This window comes from Electrona antarctica (genome assembly GCF_951216825.1).
Source record: "Electrona antarctica genome assembly, chromosome: 7".
NCBI lineage: Eukaryota > Metazoa > Chordata > Actinopteri > Myctophiformes > Myctophidae > Electrona > Electrona antarctica.
The window spans coordinates 58,170,732-58,190,752 of record NC_136812.1 but is presented as its reverse complement, the minus strand read 5'-3'; the positions used below and the strand labels follow the sequence as shown (position 1 = coordinate 58,190,752).

The 20,021-nt window shown below is 43.2% G+C and overlaps 2 protein-coding genes across 2 annotated transcripts in view; both read left to right on the top strand.

Annotated features, from left to right (window-relative positions):
- The window catches only part of LOC306926384 (uncharacterized protein), a gene marked incomplete at its 3' end in the record, with an annotated part of 73,645 nt that overhangs the window by 17,518 nt on the left and 36,106 nt on the right, over positions 1-20,021 (top strand). The window lies entirely within an intron of this gene.
- On the top strand, positions 12,186-15,485 carry LOC306927314 (uncharacterized protein; the record flags this gene model as incomplete). The annotated part of the gene is made up of 8 exons (XM_079507027.1): positions 12,186-12,695; positions 12,812-12,872; positions 12,991-13,116; positions 13,260-13,326; positions 13,682-13,809; positions 14,082-14,231; positions 14,329-14,588; positions 14,664-15,485. 7 exons carry the CDS (start codon positions 12,186-12,188, stop codon positions 14,583-14,585), a joined length of 1,299 nt encoding a protein of 432 aa, XP_079363153.1. The 3' UTR covers positions 14,586-14,588; positions 14,664-15,485.

The following is a 20,021-nucleotide window of genomic DNA, read 5'->3' as shown; positions in this document are numbered from 1 at the left end:
AAAAGTATGAGAATTAACCAGCTGTATGTTGCTAGGGAAATTGGTTATACAAGCAACATATGAATATTAATACTACTTAACACTTTAAAATGAGAGAGAAAACAGAAATATATTGTTTAAAGATCCTGTAAACAGGAAATGCCCCGTTTTGGGCATTTCTTGCTGAGAGACGTAATTTTCTGGGCAGGGCTAAACACCTCACCTGATGACACGCACAGACGAGTTTCAACGATGTCATCTGATGGCAGAAGACTGGTGTAGTTGGGAACTAGAAAGGTCGCAATTTTCAAAAATCGCAAAGTGTGGTTGCCGCAGTGGCTTACATATGCCCCTCCCACTGATATTGCCAGCCAATTACAATGTCGCGTCACCCCTGCGATCATGCGTAAGTCATTCGGGGATTTATCCCCCCAAAAAACCTTTTTCTGCAAGAAACGGTTACATTTTTCGCATTTGCGGCGCCCCCTATTGATGAAAATGGAATTGCTTTTGGTTGATTAAACCACCCACGACATCTGATTCAAATTTGGGATGGATTGGACATTCCGTTCGTGATTTGTGGTATTTTTGTAAAATAGGCCCCTCCCGCTAAATTCGGAGGACGATTAAGGCCGAACGATACGGACAAAAAAAATCCTAAAAATCTGAAAAAAAATTAAACGCGGTCGGATAGGTCCAGAAAATTCAAAATGGCGGAAAATCTATCCTGGCGCAAATGCTTCTCAAATTAAATCCCTTTCCTAGTCCCCTCTTTACACGGCTAGAGTATTGTGCTCAGGAAGCTGCTAAAGAAAATCATAGCAACTAGCAAGCATAATGATGCCATGAATCAATGATAATATAATATTACAAATATTGGAATACGCTCAGGCTCTCCTTCAGTCTCTTGAGCAGGACTCCAACTGTGTTGGTCTTTATCTCAACGAGACGAAAACTGAATACGTAAACATATGCAAATCCAACAAGTATTTGGGTTCATATATATATCTTCTTTCCAAAAGGACTTTCAAACTAGTAAGGGTATATGGCCTGGTCAGCCTGCAATGACATGCATAAGATCTGGTCATCCCAGCTTAGTAAGATGTTAAAAGAAAAAATATTTAGGATGACCGTTGAGCCGATTCTACTCTATGGCTCCGAGACATGGACACTTTTAAAAAAAACAAGAGAATCGGTTGGATGGCACTTACACCCGCCTTCTAATGAGAGCGCAAAATCTTTCTTGGAAGAGCCACCCATCGACTAATCTAATATACGGCAACCTTCCTCGTGTTTCTTCACTGGTCCGATCCAGAAGAGCGCAGTTTGCCGGCCACTGCTACAGAGCTGACAATGAGGTTATATCTTCCCTTCTTCTCTGGAGTCCTGCCTCAGGGTGGACCAGAGGTAAAAGCTGTCGTTCCCTGATGTCATCGCTAGGGACACATGCTTCAGTAGGCAGGAACTGGGGTTGGCAATGAAGGGCCGGGAAGTCTGGCGTAGCATTGTGGAATCCATGATCTCGACCGCGGTCGAAAAATGATGATGATGATAATATTACAAATTAGGAATGTTGTGAAAGAGTTGCAGTTTAGTGCCTCCTGCGCAAATGCATTTTAAACTGTGACATTTCAGTAAGTCTAGTTGAATTGTCAGTAACAAATACACCAACAATGAAATAAATCACCAATAGTTTAGACACTGATGATGGCTGTGTGCTGCAACGGTATACACCACAATATTGTATTATTCTTGCTTATGCATTAGCCATACAATACAATAAAGGCTTTTTATTTCTTCACTATCACTTGATTAAGTTTGTTTATTTTACAGTATGTAGAATGGGTACTGTCACTCCCTTCACAGACGAGTCAGGTTGTTGTATAGCCTACTGGTGGTTTATTTAAGCATTCTTTCGACACTCAAAGACCAACGTCAAACTGATGAACACCACAAATAAACACAGATCAGAACAATTGTAAAACATAAAGCATACAAACAATGATATGGAAAAATGCACGTGGAAATTAAAAGTACCTCACTGGCTTCATAACGATGCAAAGGGAATGAATTCAAGTCAATGGATGCCCAAAACAAACAATAAACCCATCAAACTGAAACAAAAGTAAATTGATCGATTTAACTCAACAAGTATAACATGCAACTTAAATATAAACTGAGTGTTGACACAAAAACAATGAATCCTTTTAAGCGACACGCTGCTCTCAAACAAGTAAATTCCGTCGACAAGGAAGCGACGACTCTGACCTAGTGAGCCTCACTGGCACAAGACCTTTAAGGCCTAATGTCCGGAAATGACGGGAAAGCAAATGTCCGGAACACAACGCTTTACAAAATAAAATAATTAATCAGTGAACAAAATAATGACTTAATAATTTACAGCAGTCACAGGTACATTTCAAACGAAAGCACAAGTCAATACAAAAACTGTTACTTTGTGGACAAAGTACAAACCATGATTACGCACTCAATTCATCAGAACATTTAGAGACGTACAAATATAGACTTCTATAAAAACAGGAAATCATCATATGAGGAAAGTAAAAAAGGGAAAACATATGTACAGTATGGGGGAAAGGTTGTGGAGTGGGGGAACTCAGACTTAATTTGCAGGGGCCAGTTTCAAATTGGGGGGGAAACTCAGACTTTATTTTCGGGGGCCAGTTTCGAATTGCAGACGTCCGCAGGTGCTCTTTGAGAGCAGTTTTGAAGGAGTCAAGGGATTCACATGTCTTAATGGCTGATGGTAGGGCGTTCCACATTTTAGTGAATTAATTTAATCTCTTGTTTGAGCCAAATCTGGATTGCACGTGATTTGTTGAACGCCCTCTGGTGTTGTGAGTGTGGACTTACATTAACATTAAATGGATGGAAAAAAGGGTTTTGTATTTCTTCTTGTTTTTTTAAATGTTTTCTGAGCTCAATAAGCCTATCTCACAGAATTTCCCCGCCCCCCTAAATACGTGACGTCACTCCATAGACGCTACATGTTAACAGAGATAATTTAAGAAGTCTACAACTTTTATTTTCTCAAGGTAAGGTTTGTTCTATCTGTTCGACCTGATTTACCATCTTGTTTGCTTCATAATAATATTGGTCTGTCACATTTTTACATTAGAAAATGTACTTAGATTCTCCAGAGAAAAAAACGTGTAAATGCTCATGTTAAAGACACCACTATTTACCGGAAGTGGGCGTGGAAAGCGGGCTGTGAGATAGGCCTATTGCACCCAAAAAACCTCAACTTTTAACATTCAGTAGACTTTCTGTTGTCTGGGATTTTCTGCATGCTCAAAAGCTCAAGTGCTCTGATTTTCTTGTGGACTGTGATGTAAGAGTCCACAAAAGCCATATGACATTACAATTTGCCAGCAGATGTCACTGTTGAGGCCTGTTTGTCCGTTTCATTGCAGCTCAAAAGGCTTCAGAACACACAGAGAAAACCCCAGGCCACAGAAAATCCGCTGAATGTTCAAAGTTCAGGTTGTGTGGGTGTAATTGAGGTTACTATGGCGGTGCCCGTTGTGCAGTGGCCTACTCAGAACGATGCAAATTGGAAATGCATGCCCCACCCAGATAGTATGTCTGTGTCACTTTTATGCCCATATATGGAGTTCTTTGTCAGGCATGCCCAAATATGGAGTCTATGCAGACGTCAGAATGATGTCAGAGCATATATTTTTTTATATATAATTTTGATCCCATGATTTTATAACCCATTTTCACCCCTGTGTCAATTATCTAATGTGATCCTGGGCTCTACACACCCTCCGCCAACCTAGTCCCCATATATGGGGGACATGGGGAGAGCAACGGACTTGAACTCATGCTTCCTTCATGCCTGAGTGTCCAAGTTGCTCCTTTACACCTGGTTGGACGTAGCGCGTGGAAGGAACACATTATTCCAACCAGTTCCTCCCCAGGCTGGCCAGGGGGAGGCAGTTTAGAGACCAGGATTACTGCATGTTTTTTGTGAGGGTACCTACCCTAGGGGACACGGGGAGAACATGCAAACTCCACACAGAAAGGCCCTTTTGCCAACCCCGCCTCGGGTATGGGCACTGATGACGCGGAGGAGGAAACATGCAGCCAGCGCCCACAGCGTCCCGAGCGGGAATCGAACCCAGGACCTTCTAGCTGTGAGGCGACAGCACTACCAACTGTGCCACCGTGCCCCACTTCTTAATGACATTCATGCCGAGCAGGCCCGGCACTGCTTGTTGTTTACGCTCTTTTGCTTGTCTTTGCTTGTCCAACTGGGTCTTTCACCATATGTACACAGACACTGGACATGGGGCCCTGTCCAGAGCCTGGGCAGAGGATTTTTTTTGTGCGGTTCTGGACAACCGTGGGTCCGACCGACTCGACACCGGGCACTGCACTCCTTGTGGTGGTGTGGAACGCGCATGTCGATTTTAAAGTCAATGGGGCGAACGGTTCTCGAGTTACTTGGATTACAACGGTACACACACACACACACACAGACAGACAGACAGACAGACAGACTTGGTGCATTTATAGTTAGATAAACAAATGATAAACGAAAAATACAAATAAACTAGAAACAAATTTCAATGTCTCGGGTCACTCACGGCGAAAACAAAAATCGCATTCGACTTTTACTTTTTGCGATAGAGCAATTTGTTCGGACATACGTTCTCTCATTGAGAGTCGTTGTGCTTTTAACTTTCAATAATGTTTGCATTTGCATAGACTAGCCCAGGTGAAAATTATAATTTGTTAATGATTCAAGGTCAAGTTGACCACCTCTCACACACGCGCGCGCACACACACACATGCACGCACATGCACACATGTGCACGCTAGTGATCGACCGATATGGTTTTTGGCCGATATATCCGATCACCGATTAGTGGACAATCAAAAAGCCGATAGCCGATATTATGAACCGATTATTTTAAGTTAAAAAAAAATGTTTTTACAGTAACATAAATTCCAACACAAGAATTCCTTTAAATGCATTGGAGATTATTTATCGCTTATAAAAAAGGAAGTGCAAGAAGCACCAACATCGTTTCAGTAACACTTCCCCCCTCCATCAAATGCAGCTTTTTTTTTTAATTCAAGTGCAAACATGTACTGTAGCAGCATATATATATTCTTTCCAATATCTATCTATCTATCTATCTATCTATCTATGAATGCACCAAGTGTGTGTGTGTGTGTGTGTGTGTGTGTGTGTAATTGTCCAGAAGCGCCCCAAAAAGGCCTCTGCCCGGGCTCTGGACCTGGCCCACGCGGCGCCCAGCGTCCATATATGGAGCTGGCCTGTTCTGACCTCACAGCACTCCATATTTGGGCATGCCTGACACAGAAGACAGAACTCCACAAGCTGGCTGCATACTCCCTATTTGGGCATGCCTTACAAAGAACTCCATATATGGGAATAAAAGGGAGACAGACATAATATCTGGGTGGGGCATTAATTTCCAACTTGCATCGTTCCAAGTAGGTCAGTGCCCAATGGGCTGTAGAGGCCCTACGGGCACCGTTCTAGTTTATCAAAATTGGTGATCTACAAGCCCACAGCACATTGCAGCATGACATGTTGAGAGCTTGTAGATCTGCTGCCCAAACTCTCCAAAGCCATGTGACCTTGTTGTTTTTACTCCACCACTGAAATTTGCCACTTTCAAGATAGTGATCTTTTTTAATGCATGTAGAATTTGTTTTTACCATTAATTTATAAGACAATATGTCTCAAAACACTGGCCAACAGTAAAATTATTGGCAACTAAATTAATATGAACTAGAAATTAAGACTGACAATGCTAATGATTGGTCCATTCTTCATTGGCTTGCAGTTAGTTATTGCATATAGCCAAAATGCAATAATCATATAGGCTGGTCAGGATGGGGGGGAAAAGTTGTCCTTCAGTTGGCTGACACACACACACACACACACGACAGGCAATCAATAGACAACGTGTTACAGCTGTTGTTTGCAGCGTTAGCAGGCAGCAGCTAGCTTGGCTAACGTAGTTCTACCACTGCTCTCTGTGACTCTGTCCCTCTCACGTGTGGATTTTATTTTGGTTAATTGAAGATGAAAACAGCAAAGCTTTTTATGGTTACAAGGTTAGTAGCCTATAATCCTTTCTCCTCCCTGCAGTCAGTGCAGTGGCCCTCTCTCTGACTCCGTGTGTGTGTGTGTGTGTGCGCGTGTGTGTGTGTGTGTGAGAGAGGAGACGTCAGTGCAGAGTGTGTGTCTGACTGTCTGTAGAGCGGAGCCGTGTCTGTCTACTCCTCCGGGGGTGGAGGCGGAGCACTGGGAGAGTCAGACCATAGAGTATATATATAATAGAGACTGAACTGGCGCGAAGCTCCGCCCCCCCAGCTATTCATGTCAGTGGAAGTTGCTCAGTGGCGTTTTGAAGCACCCGGAAGACTGCCGGAAGTCCCTCCCCGGACCTCAACTTTGAGGTCCTGAGTGACGTAGGGCAACCGAGCGCTCAACGTTAAAGCCCAGCTGCACGGGGTTTCCCGGTCATGAATCCACGGGTCCGCCTGTAGTCCCTCCTCCTACCACTAGGACCCAGAGCTTCAACGTTGAATAGCCTCGCTGGCCCCTTGTACTCTATGAGTCAGACACGCAGCTATACATCTCCTTACAACCGTACTCTACCGGATTTTCAATGAAAGTGGTTGTTTCACCATGTTTGCGCATTTATGAGAAATTTAATAATCGGCCATTTTTTTTTCGATTATTTGTTTTTAGCACCGATCCCGGCAGGTGGTGTGATTAATTACCCAGCACCTATCGCAAGGCACCTGCCAATTGTGTGACCCAAACTTTTGTGTTTCCCTTGTCAATTGGTGATGACGTCTAAAATCAGTTAATCGATCATTCCAGTCCCCCCTCGCCCGGAGAGAAAGACGTCCGTGTGCATCTATGGAAAAAGTGGAGATAATTTACTAAATACACGTTTTGTGCCAGAACTTTCACATGGATATAAAACTAGAGGACCATATTTCACTCCACGTTTTTGGAATTATTTAATGGGTGAGTACAAACGGAGCATTTATCACATTCAGGCCGCACACAATTTAATTCAACCAGGGACAGTAGCGACCGTTCTATGCCTATGATACATGAAAATTTACGACGTTAATTAAATGATCACAGGCATTCTAGGTCTAGAGCCAGCCAGATGTTGTGACGGCGGTGGAGCAGCAGACCAGAGATTGATTAATGATATGCTCATCCTACTCCTTTTTAAAGGAAAGTAATAACGCTAGCCTGCGTGTGTTGTCAAAGTTGAAAGTGCCGGTTGTGAGAGGGCTGTCACTCATTACGTCGTTATCCTTGTCCAACAGCGGAGCGTCAGGTCGCCCTGACAGCGGCGACGCGGAAGTCCCGGACTGGATAGTATGGATCGAACTGAACTTAACTAGCTGTCTCGTCACGGCTGTGGCGAGGCGCAAAACCCGGATCGGATTCACTACTGGACTGGACTGTGGTATTTCTAACTCCCCTGACTCACTGACTCTCCCTACAGTTTTATCAATTGCTGCTTGCTATTTTAAATGCTGATGAAGTGATTTATTGATGAAGTGATTTATTATTGTTTTGTTTTAAAAGAGGGTACCCTTGCATTTCATTATTGTACTGTTGAATGAATTCATATGTCTAGATTATAATAAAAGGATTTTGTACTTTTATACTTTACCCCTATTGTGTCGTGTCATTTACTCTGTATTGGTGTGAACTGGAGTCTGAACTTTAGAGTAGTAACAACTCTCTCAAAAACCTGTTACACTATTTCCGTGCTCATACCCACCCACCCAGTCACACACATAGCTCCGTAAGGGAGTGGTTGCACCACTCAAAAATACACTGTAGACTTGTTATGAGCTACTTCCTGTCAATAAATTGCATGTAACCCAGTTACAACTAGGTGATGCTATAAATAGTAACATTTACATAAGGTTGCCTTTATGATGTTTTGTTTAAAAACGTAATTTGAATGTCATGACAAATTGTTAGGGAGTTTGATTTTGTTTTAAAAACATGCATTCTTGTTTATTCTAACCAGCAATGGAAAGGGTGAAGGAGTTTAAGTATAGTGAATGGGGGGCAGACAAACAATCGTATAGGGCAATTATGAGGTCAACAATAGACTATGGATGTATAGTTTATGAAGCAGCTGCTAAGACAACACTACAAAAAATAGATAGAGTATGCTACAGTATAAAGCATTATGTATTTGTATTGGAGCTAATAGATCAACCCCAATTAAAGCAGTCTGAATAGAGGCAGGATAAATTCCACTGGAGCTATGGAGAGAGAAGCTCACACTCACATACTGGATCAGAGTAAAATGTAGTGGAGAAGGAATTCCAGTAAAGAGGGCATTGATAGACTGCTGGGAGTATGCCAGCTTTCATGGGAGGGGCTTTGGATGGACATGGCAAGAGAAAGTGAGGGCATATGATCTGGAGACAGTAGATTTCGCTATGACCTCCCCAGTTAGTGATATCTCACCATGGTTGTTTCCGGAAATTAAAGTAGACTTGACCACTGTAGAAAAGAAAAGAGAATGGCAAACAGAGGACATAGGAGCTCAAGCAAATCTTTATCTCAGACAGAGTTACAACAATTACTTGCACATATTGACAGATGGGTCTGAAAACGAGCAACACAGGGTGGGAATAGGAGTGTATGTGCCAGAGTTCAATGTTAATATAGCAAAGAGGATACCAGATCACTTATCAGTATAATTATATACAGCAGAGGCGGTGGCAATCACTAGGGGATACAATGGGTGGAGGAGGTCAGATCAGAGTGGGTGTGTTGAAAAGTCTACAGTCAGAAAAATCAGTTAGAGAGGATCTAGTTATTGAAATGAATCATTACTTATTAGGATTGCACAGAGGTGGTTTGGATGTACAGTTCTGTAGGTTGACAGGAAACAAGAGGGCGGATAAGCTTGCCAAAAGGGCAACTCAACAGGAGTGCTTTTCAAGTGTTGCTAGGAAAAGGTGAAGGGAAAGCAATGATTAAAAAGAAAGGGATGGAAATATGGCAGAGAAGATGGGATGAAGATCACAAAGGACGAGGGTATTACAAAATACATGAAACAGTAAAGGAAGAAATAATCTTTACAAGACTTAGGGTGGACCACACAGGGTTAAATAGTACACTTTTTACTATGGGTAAGGTAGAGAGCAATACATGTGACAACTGTGGAGAAATAGAAAATCACACCTGTGTGAAGTGAGTGGTGCAACTCTGTTTGGGGGACCCCGGAAGTTCCAGACCCACAAGAATGCGGCGAGGGTGCCGGCCTGATTCCGGCGAGCCGCCCCGCGTCCGAAACTGTCGAGAAATGACAGAGTTACCGTGTGGGGGTCCCCAGGGGGTCCCTCTACTGTACTGTACTGTACTGTCACTATACTGTAACACCCCAAATCATCATGTATAGTTAAGTGTGTGTGTGTGTGTGTGTGTGTGTGTGTGTGTGTGTGCGCGTGTGTGTGTGTGTGTGTGTGTGTGTGTGAGTGTGTGTGTGTGTGTGTGTGTGTGTGTGTGTGTGTGTGTGTGTGTGTGTGTGTGTGTGTGTGTGTGTGTGTGTGTGTGTGTGTGTGTGTGCGTGCGTGCGTGTGTGTGTGTTAGGCTGCGAAACAGTGACACTTGGTTGTGAAAACTAACCAAACGCTATTTCATGCTCAGACAGACAGACAGACCCAGGCAGGGACACAGGGACAAACAGCTATCTATAGGAGTGGTTGCACCACTCAAAAATGTAGAGCACATTTTATTGAATTGTGCAGGTACAGTGGTACACAGAGGAAAGAGCACAAAACAATTGCAGGAAAAGTAGCAATGGTGAGGAAGGCATTGTTTTCTTTTCTGTACAATACATACCTGAGTAGTAGAATATAAGGAAAGAAATTGGGAAATTGACATGATGTTGCACACTCTTGTACAGTAGGTGGCAGTATGCACCTTTACGTCGATTGCGATCCGCCAGCATTAGTGGTTAAAGGGACACTTCACCCTTTTAGCAAAAAAATATATGTCAATGACCTTTATAAGATTTAGAACCCTTTCCTGGCGTTATTTTTTGTGTAATCTCTGGTTTTAGATATTTGATATTATCGAAGTGGCTTTGACGTCAGAGACACTCTTCCGTGTTCCTTAATAACGTCAACTACCAGAATGCTTTGCGCAGCCAACCTCCCCGAGGGGGCGCGGTTCCCAAACACATCCACCCTGTGATCCACGCTGGTTCCACCCAGGTTGAATAGACAATAACATCACCGGGCTATACACACAACACCTGTCAACACAGCTGGGCATGCTTAGCGCCCAGGTGCTGGGTATAAAATCTCGGGAGCGCCATATTCACTTTGTAGAGTAGGAGTTCAGAGCAGTCTTGAGTTATCAGATTTGTTTCTTGAGTAGTATTTGTATTTGCGACTTTTTGGAAGTGTAATCATGTCAGGGTGTCGACGTTGCGCGGTACCACACTGTACAGCTCGGAAGCGGAGGGATCATCCTGGTGAAGTTAGCTCTTTCCAATTCCCAGTCAACGACCCAGAGCGTTGCAGGGAATGGGTCAGAGCAATCAGGAACCCGAAGTACAACGAGAACACGCAACTCATGGAGCTACAGAATGAGCGTGTGTGTAGTCTGCACTTCCAACCGGAGGAGTTTGAACGGGGCGACATGACGAGGTACCGTCTTATGGGTGGTAGAAAGCCTGGAGCCGTGCTGTCGACCACCGCGGTTCCTTCTATCAACCTGGAGGAACATGCAGAGGCCGTTGAACCTCCGCCAGCGAAAAGGAGTCGCACAGAGGTACTCATATAAAGTTATTTACAGTAACGGCCAAGCTACACCAGGCTTTTTGCGCACAAAACGCACGCCGCGCGTTTAGGGTAAACGTGCGAGAAAAGCCTGGTGTAGCGTGGCCATAATAATTGTCATAGTACTGTTTTGATCGAATCGTGGTAGTATTTAGTATACAGTATGAAACATGACTTCATCCGAGTACATTGAGAAAACATGGCTATAACATAGCATAAATGTGGGTCTATACATTTGGCTGCCATGCCATGGTGGCCCCATCTTTTTTGTTGTTTGTTTGGCGTTTTAATAAACGTCTTTTTCAACGCACGCTATCAAAACCCACAACTGTAAACATTTGGAGGAACATGTCAGTTCCTTTCAAATTCACTTTTCAACGTTGGAAAATATAGTTCAATAATGCCTCCCTCCCTCCAAACTGGTCACAGACTGGGCCAGATGTTTCACAGCACTGCTGTAATGCCATTTATTGTGATCTTACACTTCTCATATTCCTCACATGATTAGTGTTAGTCAGGAAAAGAAACGAGTCAAATTAATATAATGCCAAAATAAAACAAATGTGTATATTGCTTGGACAACAAGTCTGAGAAACTATTTTAAATAAACCAGGGGTCTACAACCTTTTAGAAAGTGCCATGTTTGTATTTTCTAAATAGGCAGTGTGCCATGTCAATTGTCAACGTTAATTTTAATGACACCACATAGATAATTCCAACATATTTTGATTGTACACAAATATAACCTTGTCTAACCCTGGACTAAACCATTCCTCACCAGGCCTCATACAGCTGTCCAGATGTAGAATTTTTTTGTAGTAACTGTTTCTACTCTCAACCAGACAGAGGAACCGTCGCACAGTGTTCCAGTGGCAGTGGCAGTGCCAGAGGAACCGGTGCACAGCGTTCCAGAACTTCCAGTGGTAGTGGCAGAGGAACCGTCGTACATCGTTCCAATGGCAGTGGCAGTGCCAGAGGAACCGTCGTACAGCGTTCCAGTGGCAGTGGCAGGGCCAAGTCAATCTGTAAGTTAGCCTTGCTGTTTGAAAAAAAAAAAAAAAAAAAATCACTTGAGAATATAGGTTGTCATCCATTTCTAGCTGCATATGTAATTAAAAGTTTCATATGAAAGAGATTGCTATCAAATTCTGTTTTTCATTCAGACCACAGGATATCGTTCCAGTGAATTTGAGAGTTCTTCTCAGACCAGTGTGGAGGCTGATGACCCAGGGGATGACAGCTTCCAGCCCGAGACAACCTCATCTGGGGAGGAGGAGGAGGAGGAGGACGACGACGACGACGACGACGACGTGAAATTTACTGGGAAGGTCCTTGTGGATGAGGAGAGAATAATGTCCCTCTTCAAGTTCTGCCAGGTCTGTGGAGAAGCTATCCTTGACACAAATGTGCACAAGTTCTATACTGGTGCACAGCTGAAAGTCAAGTGGCAGTGCAATGGCGGCCACAAGGACACATGGAGGTCATCGCCGGATGTCAGGGGAATGCCAGAGGTCAACCTGCAAGCTGCTGCCTCTATTCTGTTTACGGGGGGCACCTTCACTGAGCTTTCAGAGTGGTCTAAGGCAATGAAGTTGCATATGATTGGTACCACAACATTCCATGCAATCCAAAAGGCATATCTACACCCTGCCATTGAGGCACTGTACCAGCAACAGCGGAATGAACTCCTGGCACGAGTCTTCCAGAAGCAGGCACCAGAGGATGATGATATGTGGCCCCAACAACTGCCCCAACTCTTGGGTGATGCCAGATGTGACTCACCTGGATTCAGTGCCAAATACTGCCATTACTCCTTCATGTTGGACGACACGAAGGAGATCATTCACACTGAACTAGTACAGGTAATTTTGAGGTTTTTAAATGTTGTGTTCACAGCAGGATCGTCGAGTGTAGTAGCATGCTGTTATTGAAATAACTTTCGGTTCTGCTGCGTTTTGTTTCTTGCTCCTCCTTCCAGGTCACAGAAGCATCCAGCTCCGTTATGATGGAACCAAAGGGCTTCAAGCGTGGACTGACAGGTCCTCATTATGCTTTATTGCTGTTATGTTGCCTTGTTTGTTTCATTTTGATAATTGTACAGCACCTTGTAACTATGTTTTGAAAGGCACTTCATAAATAAAATTTCCATACTTGCAGTGCTGCTTGGTATGGGGCTAGATGTGGAGGTGATAGCCACAGACCGCTCTCCCTCAATCAGGAAGATGATGAGGATTGAACACCCCGAGATCAAACACGAGTTTGATATATGGCATACTGCTAAAGGTTAGCTTTATTTATGGCGGGTATTGGTTGTGTAGAATGGTGAGAAAATAATGTCTCGGGTTCAAAGCTGTTTATATACTAAGCTCATATTATGCTTATATACTGTGATGCAATACAGTGCACTGTGTGTGTTGTTTTTGCAGGTTTCCTAAAAAAGTTGAAATCCAGAAGCCAGAAAAAATGCATGGAGCTATTGCGCGGTTGGACAATGTGAGTTTTTCGTCAAAGTAGACACATTTCAAACATGCCATTTGTTCGGGATGTCTAATCACTTTTTCTTGATGTATGTTCTTCAAAGGTCCATTTATAACCACATGTGGTTTTCCTGTGGAACCTGTGAGGGTGACACAGAGGTGAGGGATCTGTGCATCTATAATATTCTGGATTGTTCTCAGACAGTTGCAATTTCTTTCCATTGTGCCAGTCATTACCAAGCAGTGTAACTGATATTCACACTACTGTAGCTACTGCAGCAGCGCTGGCTGTCCGTCCTTCACCATGTGTGTGATGAGCACACGTGGACAGAGGATGGCAACACGTACCGGTGCTGTCATCTTCCATTCAGTGCAGATCAGCGGCGGAAGACGAAGTGGCTGAAGAGTGACTCTGCATCCTTCAGGACGCTGGCCTCACTGGTACAGGATGGTAGGCTTCTGAAGGACCTTGGTCAAATGGGGCTCTTCATGCATACTGGTAAGTTCCAATTTCCAAATGATACATACTGTTTTACAGTAGGGGCTATATCTTGCGCAACACCTTATCTCTAAACTAATTTGCCATATTTTACTATTTAAAAATACCTTTTTAAAATAGTTCAAATAGCCGATCTACAAGCTCACAATGTCTCGATGTAGATGGCTAATTGAACTATTTTAACATAGTAAAAATGGAAAATTAGTTTAGGGATAAGGGTGGCGCAAGATGGAGCCCTAGATGTTTATGTGCTTTCATGCTGCAACACACAGGTGAGCTGGAGGTGTTCCACAGTGCTCTTCTGAAGTACATGCCTAAGCGCCAACACTTCTCCTATATGGGGATGCAGGAGAGATCTCATCTTGCCATAATGGATCACAATGAAAATATTGTAAAGAGGAGGCAAGCCACTACTACTACAGGTGTGTTTTGGGAGCAGATATCACATTTTATTTGTTACACTTGCTGCATAATTTCAATGGTGAGTCCTTCTCAAAACTTTTTTCTCTTTCATTTTAGGTGCACTGCGTCACAAGAGGGTCGCTTGCAGGCGCTCAGGCAAATGGGTCATAAAAAAGATTTACAAGCCTCGCACCACCAACTTCAGACACCGGCTCATGGACATGGTGTATGAGCGCCGTCAGGACCCAGATGTGCAGTACAAAGCCCCGACATCCTCACTTGATCAGCCTCAACCAGATCTTCCACCCAACATTGCTCCGACACCTGCACCTCCACTGCAGGAATTACTGGCCAGGCATATGAGTCGGCTCTAACAGGTAAGTCCTACATGATGAGAAACCAAAAGTCTTCTCCTTGATTGTGACAGTGACACCTCTCCTCTCCTGATGCAGTTGCTGCCGGGGACCATGCAGATGACTCAACGTTGATGGGCTTCTTCAGTGACGGCAAGACTGTACAGTGGTGTCATGACAACCTCACACTCAACGAAGGACACTCAAGGAGCTGATTATGGACCACAGGAGGCTGGGAATCTACTGTGTTGCAGCAGTGGAGACGGTCAGCAATTTCAAGTTCCTTGTCGCGCTGCTTCATTCCATTGTCATTACTTGAACCCTGCAGTGTTGTGTGTGTGTGTATATACATTTGATCTGCTTATATTGAGAACATAACTTTTGACACATCTGACCATTTTCTTGTCTTCTATGTCTCTCATTTCCCGGAAATGGAAAATGGCAGTTTTGTTCAACACTCAAAGTTCAAGTACACATCACGAGGACCTCCAAATGGTCCACAAACTGCATGTGCTGAAAAAGGCAGAACACTTTCCATGATCCATCAAGCTGGGTGTTGAGTCTTGCTGCTGCATGGCTATGTGGCACATCAAACAGGAATTATCACTTCTATCTTCCTGTATTTTGTAAATGCAAATCATTTCACACATTTTCACTCCTCTAAACTTGTGATGTGACAATAACTGGACCAGATATCATATTTATATATTTGGAGTACAAGGAAAGTGTGTTGGATACCCATATACTGTTTTGGCAGAACATGTCTGTGTGCATTCATGCTTATTCTACAGCTTACTCAATGCAATTTGAGAAACCACAACGCATACAATGTTACTATTATTTCTAGGTGTGCCTATTGAATCAAGCAGCAATGCAAACTTTTTACCTGTATCTCATTACTTATGTATTTGTCAATCAAGGTGTGCCTATTGAATCAGCAACAATGCATCATGTTCGTCCTTCGCAAGTGAAGATGGCCAATTGACTTCACGTCTTGTGGGTGCGAAGATGGCTGATGAGGCCGGTCCGTGCACGGAATGTCCCATTGCTGTGAGGGCATGTGATGTCTGGGGGGTGGCGCAGCAGAGCGCCAGTTGGAGCACTGTTGGGCATCGGCCTCCCAGGTCTCAGGATCCAGACCGCAGCTCTTGAGGCTGGCCTTCATTGCTTGTTTATTTTTAGTGAATGGTTGCCATGGAGAATTTTGCATACTGTAATTGTAATGCCCTGGTTTTAGAGAACATTCTTGTATGTGCCGATGTTGAAGTAAAAAGAAAAAAAACTACTGCATCACTGTGTCCTTTTCCCATTGTTAGCATATACCAAGCTATGTCATGTACGATGCAATTGTTATTTGTCAGCCCGTGAAGTTGATAATGGTGATACATCATACATATTGACCTCAGACTAGTAGACTTGAATGCTTAGAAAGCATTATAAGCTCTCTGCTTATGTTTTTTACTCTTCACATGTTCTTGGGTAGTTTTCACTGTTATCTGACTAATGGACAGTAATATTTCTTTATCAGACATTGTCAAATAAATCCTGGGCCAAATGAGACTATCAGACCATTTCTAATGATGTTCAAAAGGACCCTTCACTTTACACTACAGTGTCAGTGCCACAGCTGAAATGCTATCAAATGGTTATGAAACAGTTTAATTACTGGTCAAGTAATAAATACAGTATCCTACTTATTACAATATTGCACCCAAAATGTGAAGTTCAGTGTTATTATAGGCCAATTCAATGAATATTGCAACCAAAATGTGAAGCTCAAATTTATTGACAAAAGTATAGAAAATTATATTGCAACTGTTATAGTTCTCCAAAAGCTGCACGGACTTCCTGGAAACCACGGTACTGTCCCGTTGGAGAGGGAAATTTGGACCGGATGGCCTTTATGACACATGCCGGTAAGACGATACGGTTTTCAGCACCAAGTTTCTCGCCTTGTAAAGTCCACTCCAAAAAGTGCCTGTAGGCTACCAAGCGATATTGACTGAAAGATATAATTGACAATAAAACAGAAGTGATTAGATACAACTAATGTCAGACACAGACTGGAATATTCCACTAATATGACGGCTCGAAAATAATACATAGCAGTTGAATAGAAATTACTCTTTCAATGCTTACAGTAAATTTACACACTGTCCTAAAGTCTTATTGACATGTAAAACGAGAACAGTGGTTCCCAAGGTGGGGTGTTGATTTTACAATATAAATTGGGGTTTCCAGAGATAGAAATGCCATTAAAATAGGGGTCTGTAGACTAATGCATGTCAAACTGGGGGTCCTTGACATGAAAAGGTTTGGGAACCACTGGTCTAGAAGAAGGAATGCAAGCCACCACTAGTGAAACAAACAATAACACAATTTCCAGCTGCGTGTAGCTCCAGAAATCCAAGAATAAAGATAGATTGATGCCATATTGGTGTGTTGCTCAAGTAGGATAGGCCAGGCTTATTATTGTATTTAGAAAACAGGCTAATGCACTCAGATCAGGACTCGTGTTGACTCCTAGCCCTGGTCCAGTGCGTTAGACACTCGACCAGGGCTAGTTGGCTCCATCATGTACCTTCAGCTGGTTTAGCATACCCAAAGCAAAAAGACAACGTAAGAAGTTGAAGAGCGGCTACAATGCTACATTTCTATTTTCTAGCAATAAACTTACTCGTGAGTCAACAGTCCATCCAAACCCGCTGGTTCGGGTTGTTCCGCCCAGTTCTTTTTGGGAATCCTGAAATAGGTTTCCAGGACATGTCTGTCTATGTGCGGTCCAAAACTGTTGTGGATAGTGACACATATCGGCTGCCCTGGTGCCCCCCCCCCTGGCATCTCGCTCATCCAACAGTTCATCTAACAGGAATTGTGCACGGGGGAATTCATGACAACACAGCGAGTCTCTTTCAGTGTCCATGGGCACGCAGTTGGTGCACAGGCACCAGGAATCATTCCCGACGCGCTGCTCCTCCACGTCCGTCCCAGCAACAACTACTGCTGCCTGCCTGGCTGCAGCAGCAGCTGCCTCCTCCTCGTCTCTGCGCTGGAGTTGTTCCTCTGTGTATACTGGTTCAAACAAATAACCCTGCTGCACTTCTGATTCCACAATGACTTGGAAATAGTCCTCTTCGTCCATGGAGCGCTCACTCTCTGGTGTTCCTGCAGACGCCATGATGTAAACAATGCGAGGAATGCAGCGGTGCGGTGGAGTCATCAAAGGTTGTAGGAGGTAGAGACCAGCCCCAAAACACAGTCGTCACGGAAGGGACACCCCAGTGTCCGTGACGACTGTGTTTTGGGGCTGGTCTCTGACGAGACAACCTGTAGTCCGGAATGAACACGGAAGAGTGTCTCTGACGTCAAAGCCACTTCGATAATATCAAATATCTAAAACCAGAGATTACACAAAAAATAACGCCAGGAAAGGGTTCTAAATCTTATAAAGGTCATTGACATATATTTTTTTGCTAAAAGGGTGAAGTGTCCCTTTAACATTCTGCTGGGAACAGGGTGCAGTTCAGTGTGTTTCTCTACGGACGAGAGAGAGAGAGGGACACAGAACTACGAGTCGACTCAGTCGAGTCAGAACAACAGAACAGAAGTAAAGTCTGGTGAGACGCGAGGTTAGAACACAACAGAACACAACATCGTTACTGAACACCACTGACAGAGACGATACAGAATTTAATTGATTTATCAGTCATCAGATACAGAGGACGTGGTTGAGAGGAAAATCCAAACGGTCAAGATGGAGATCAGAGAGACTGACCAGGACATGTTCACAGGTACAGTGACCAACAGTGTTCCCATGTTGTCCGCTATTTAGAAGCGACTTTCTTTAATTCGGTAACAAATATTGATATAAAGCTGTTGCTTTTTTAAAAGCTTGTTTCTAAAGTGTAGTTTCTTTTTTTTGCTTGCTTAATGTTGCTTAAACCTGGAATAGAAGAACGCTACTAATATGTTCATGTCAAGGACCCACGAATGTGTTTTTCTTTGAGACGTGCACATACTGTTATTTCGGGGGCTTTCCGCCATTCCTTCACCGGGTCAATACAACAGCTTTCACCATTGGAATTCTGCATAACGGAACGTACACATGCTTTTACATTGTGTTTATTTCATCATAGGGCAACATTATGCTTAAGTATTGTAAACCTACAGTGCAGGTGATTGTCACAAATTAAAATAAATAAATAGCCTACAACAGGCCCGGCGCCACGAGGGATCAAAGGGGGTACTTGACCCCTCAACCCGACCTCCTTGACGCCTTTTTTTTTTATAATGTCAATAATAAAATATAAAACTACCTTTTGTGCTGGATTGGTTTTCTAGTGATATTTGGCAGTGATATTCACTAGCAGCACTGGTTATAACAACTCGAAACATGCTGCTACAAACAAAAACATGTATTGTACAGTCATGCAATTAAGGAACATCTAACATGCGTCATGGCCATCTCCCATCTGGAAAGAACAAGAAGTACGACATTCCTGAGGCACAGGAATTTAACACATGTTAATTCGGATCAACTGAATGTATGTGTCTGACATATGATTGTCTGCCATTGGGGGGGGGGGTGCTATTGATGCAGTGGATCAGAGCAAGTGGCAAAGTGGGCTGTGGACTATTGTGGGCGAGATAAGTTGGGGTCGATTTTGAACCCATGCAGTGCTCACACTATAGGAGCTGCACTTACTGGCTGTGCCACCAGGGCGGCACCCAAGTCTTCATGATTTTCAACCATTCGTTCAAGATTTGACATTAAGATTCATGTCAAGTTCACTGGCTGCACACAAACAAAAATTATGTTATATGATCATGGCTCCAAGGAGGCCTATTGTAGAGAGAGGCAGGCTGTCCTGTACACAGTAACTGGAAGGCTAGAGGTTTTATAACCCAAAAAACCCAGGTGTCCATCACCACCACTGTCAGAATGTCCTTGGGCTAAAGATATTACCTGCTGCAGTTCTACAGGGTTTTGTTCTTTTAACCCACGTACTGTGTGCTTATCTTGTCTATTCTTCACTGACCAGAGCCCCTCAGAGCTCCGGGCTTAAACCCAGTTAGACCTGAGGCCAATTCTAAAAAAATATTTATTTTTATTCCTAACAGTTTTCTAAAAACTATGTTTCTATATCAGTGGTTCTCAAACTATTTCATGTGGTGCATGTGCATGTGCAATCCATTGTGAGCTTGTAGATTGGATATAATATTCTCTATTTATTCTCTGAGCACAGACTCAGTTCACTTAATGCAGTCTGCAGGTTAATATCAGAATACTGATATGTTATTGATTTCAGCTGTTACAATTCCAAACATGCAAACATGACCCACTTCAATTACTAGTAGCTTAATGACTATAGTACTAGCCTTTTTTATGTCCAATATTTGCATTTCAGTTCATAATCATAAAGTTAACATGACATATAAATGTATTTGAAATTAAAT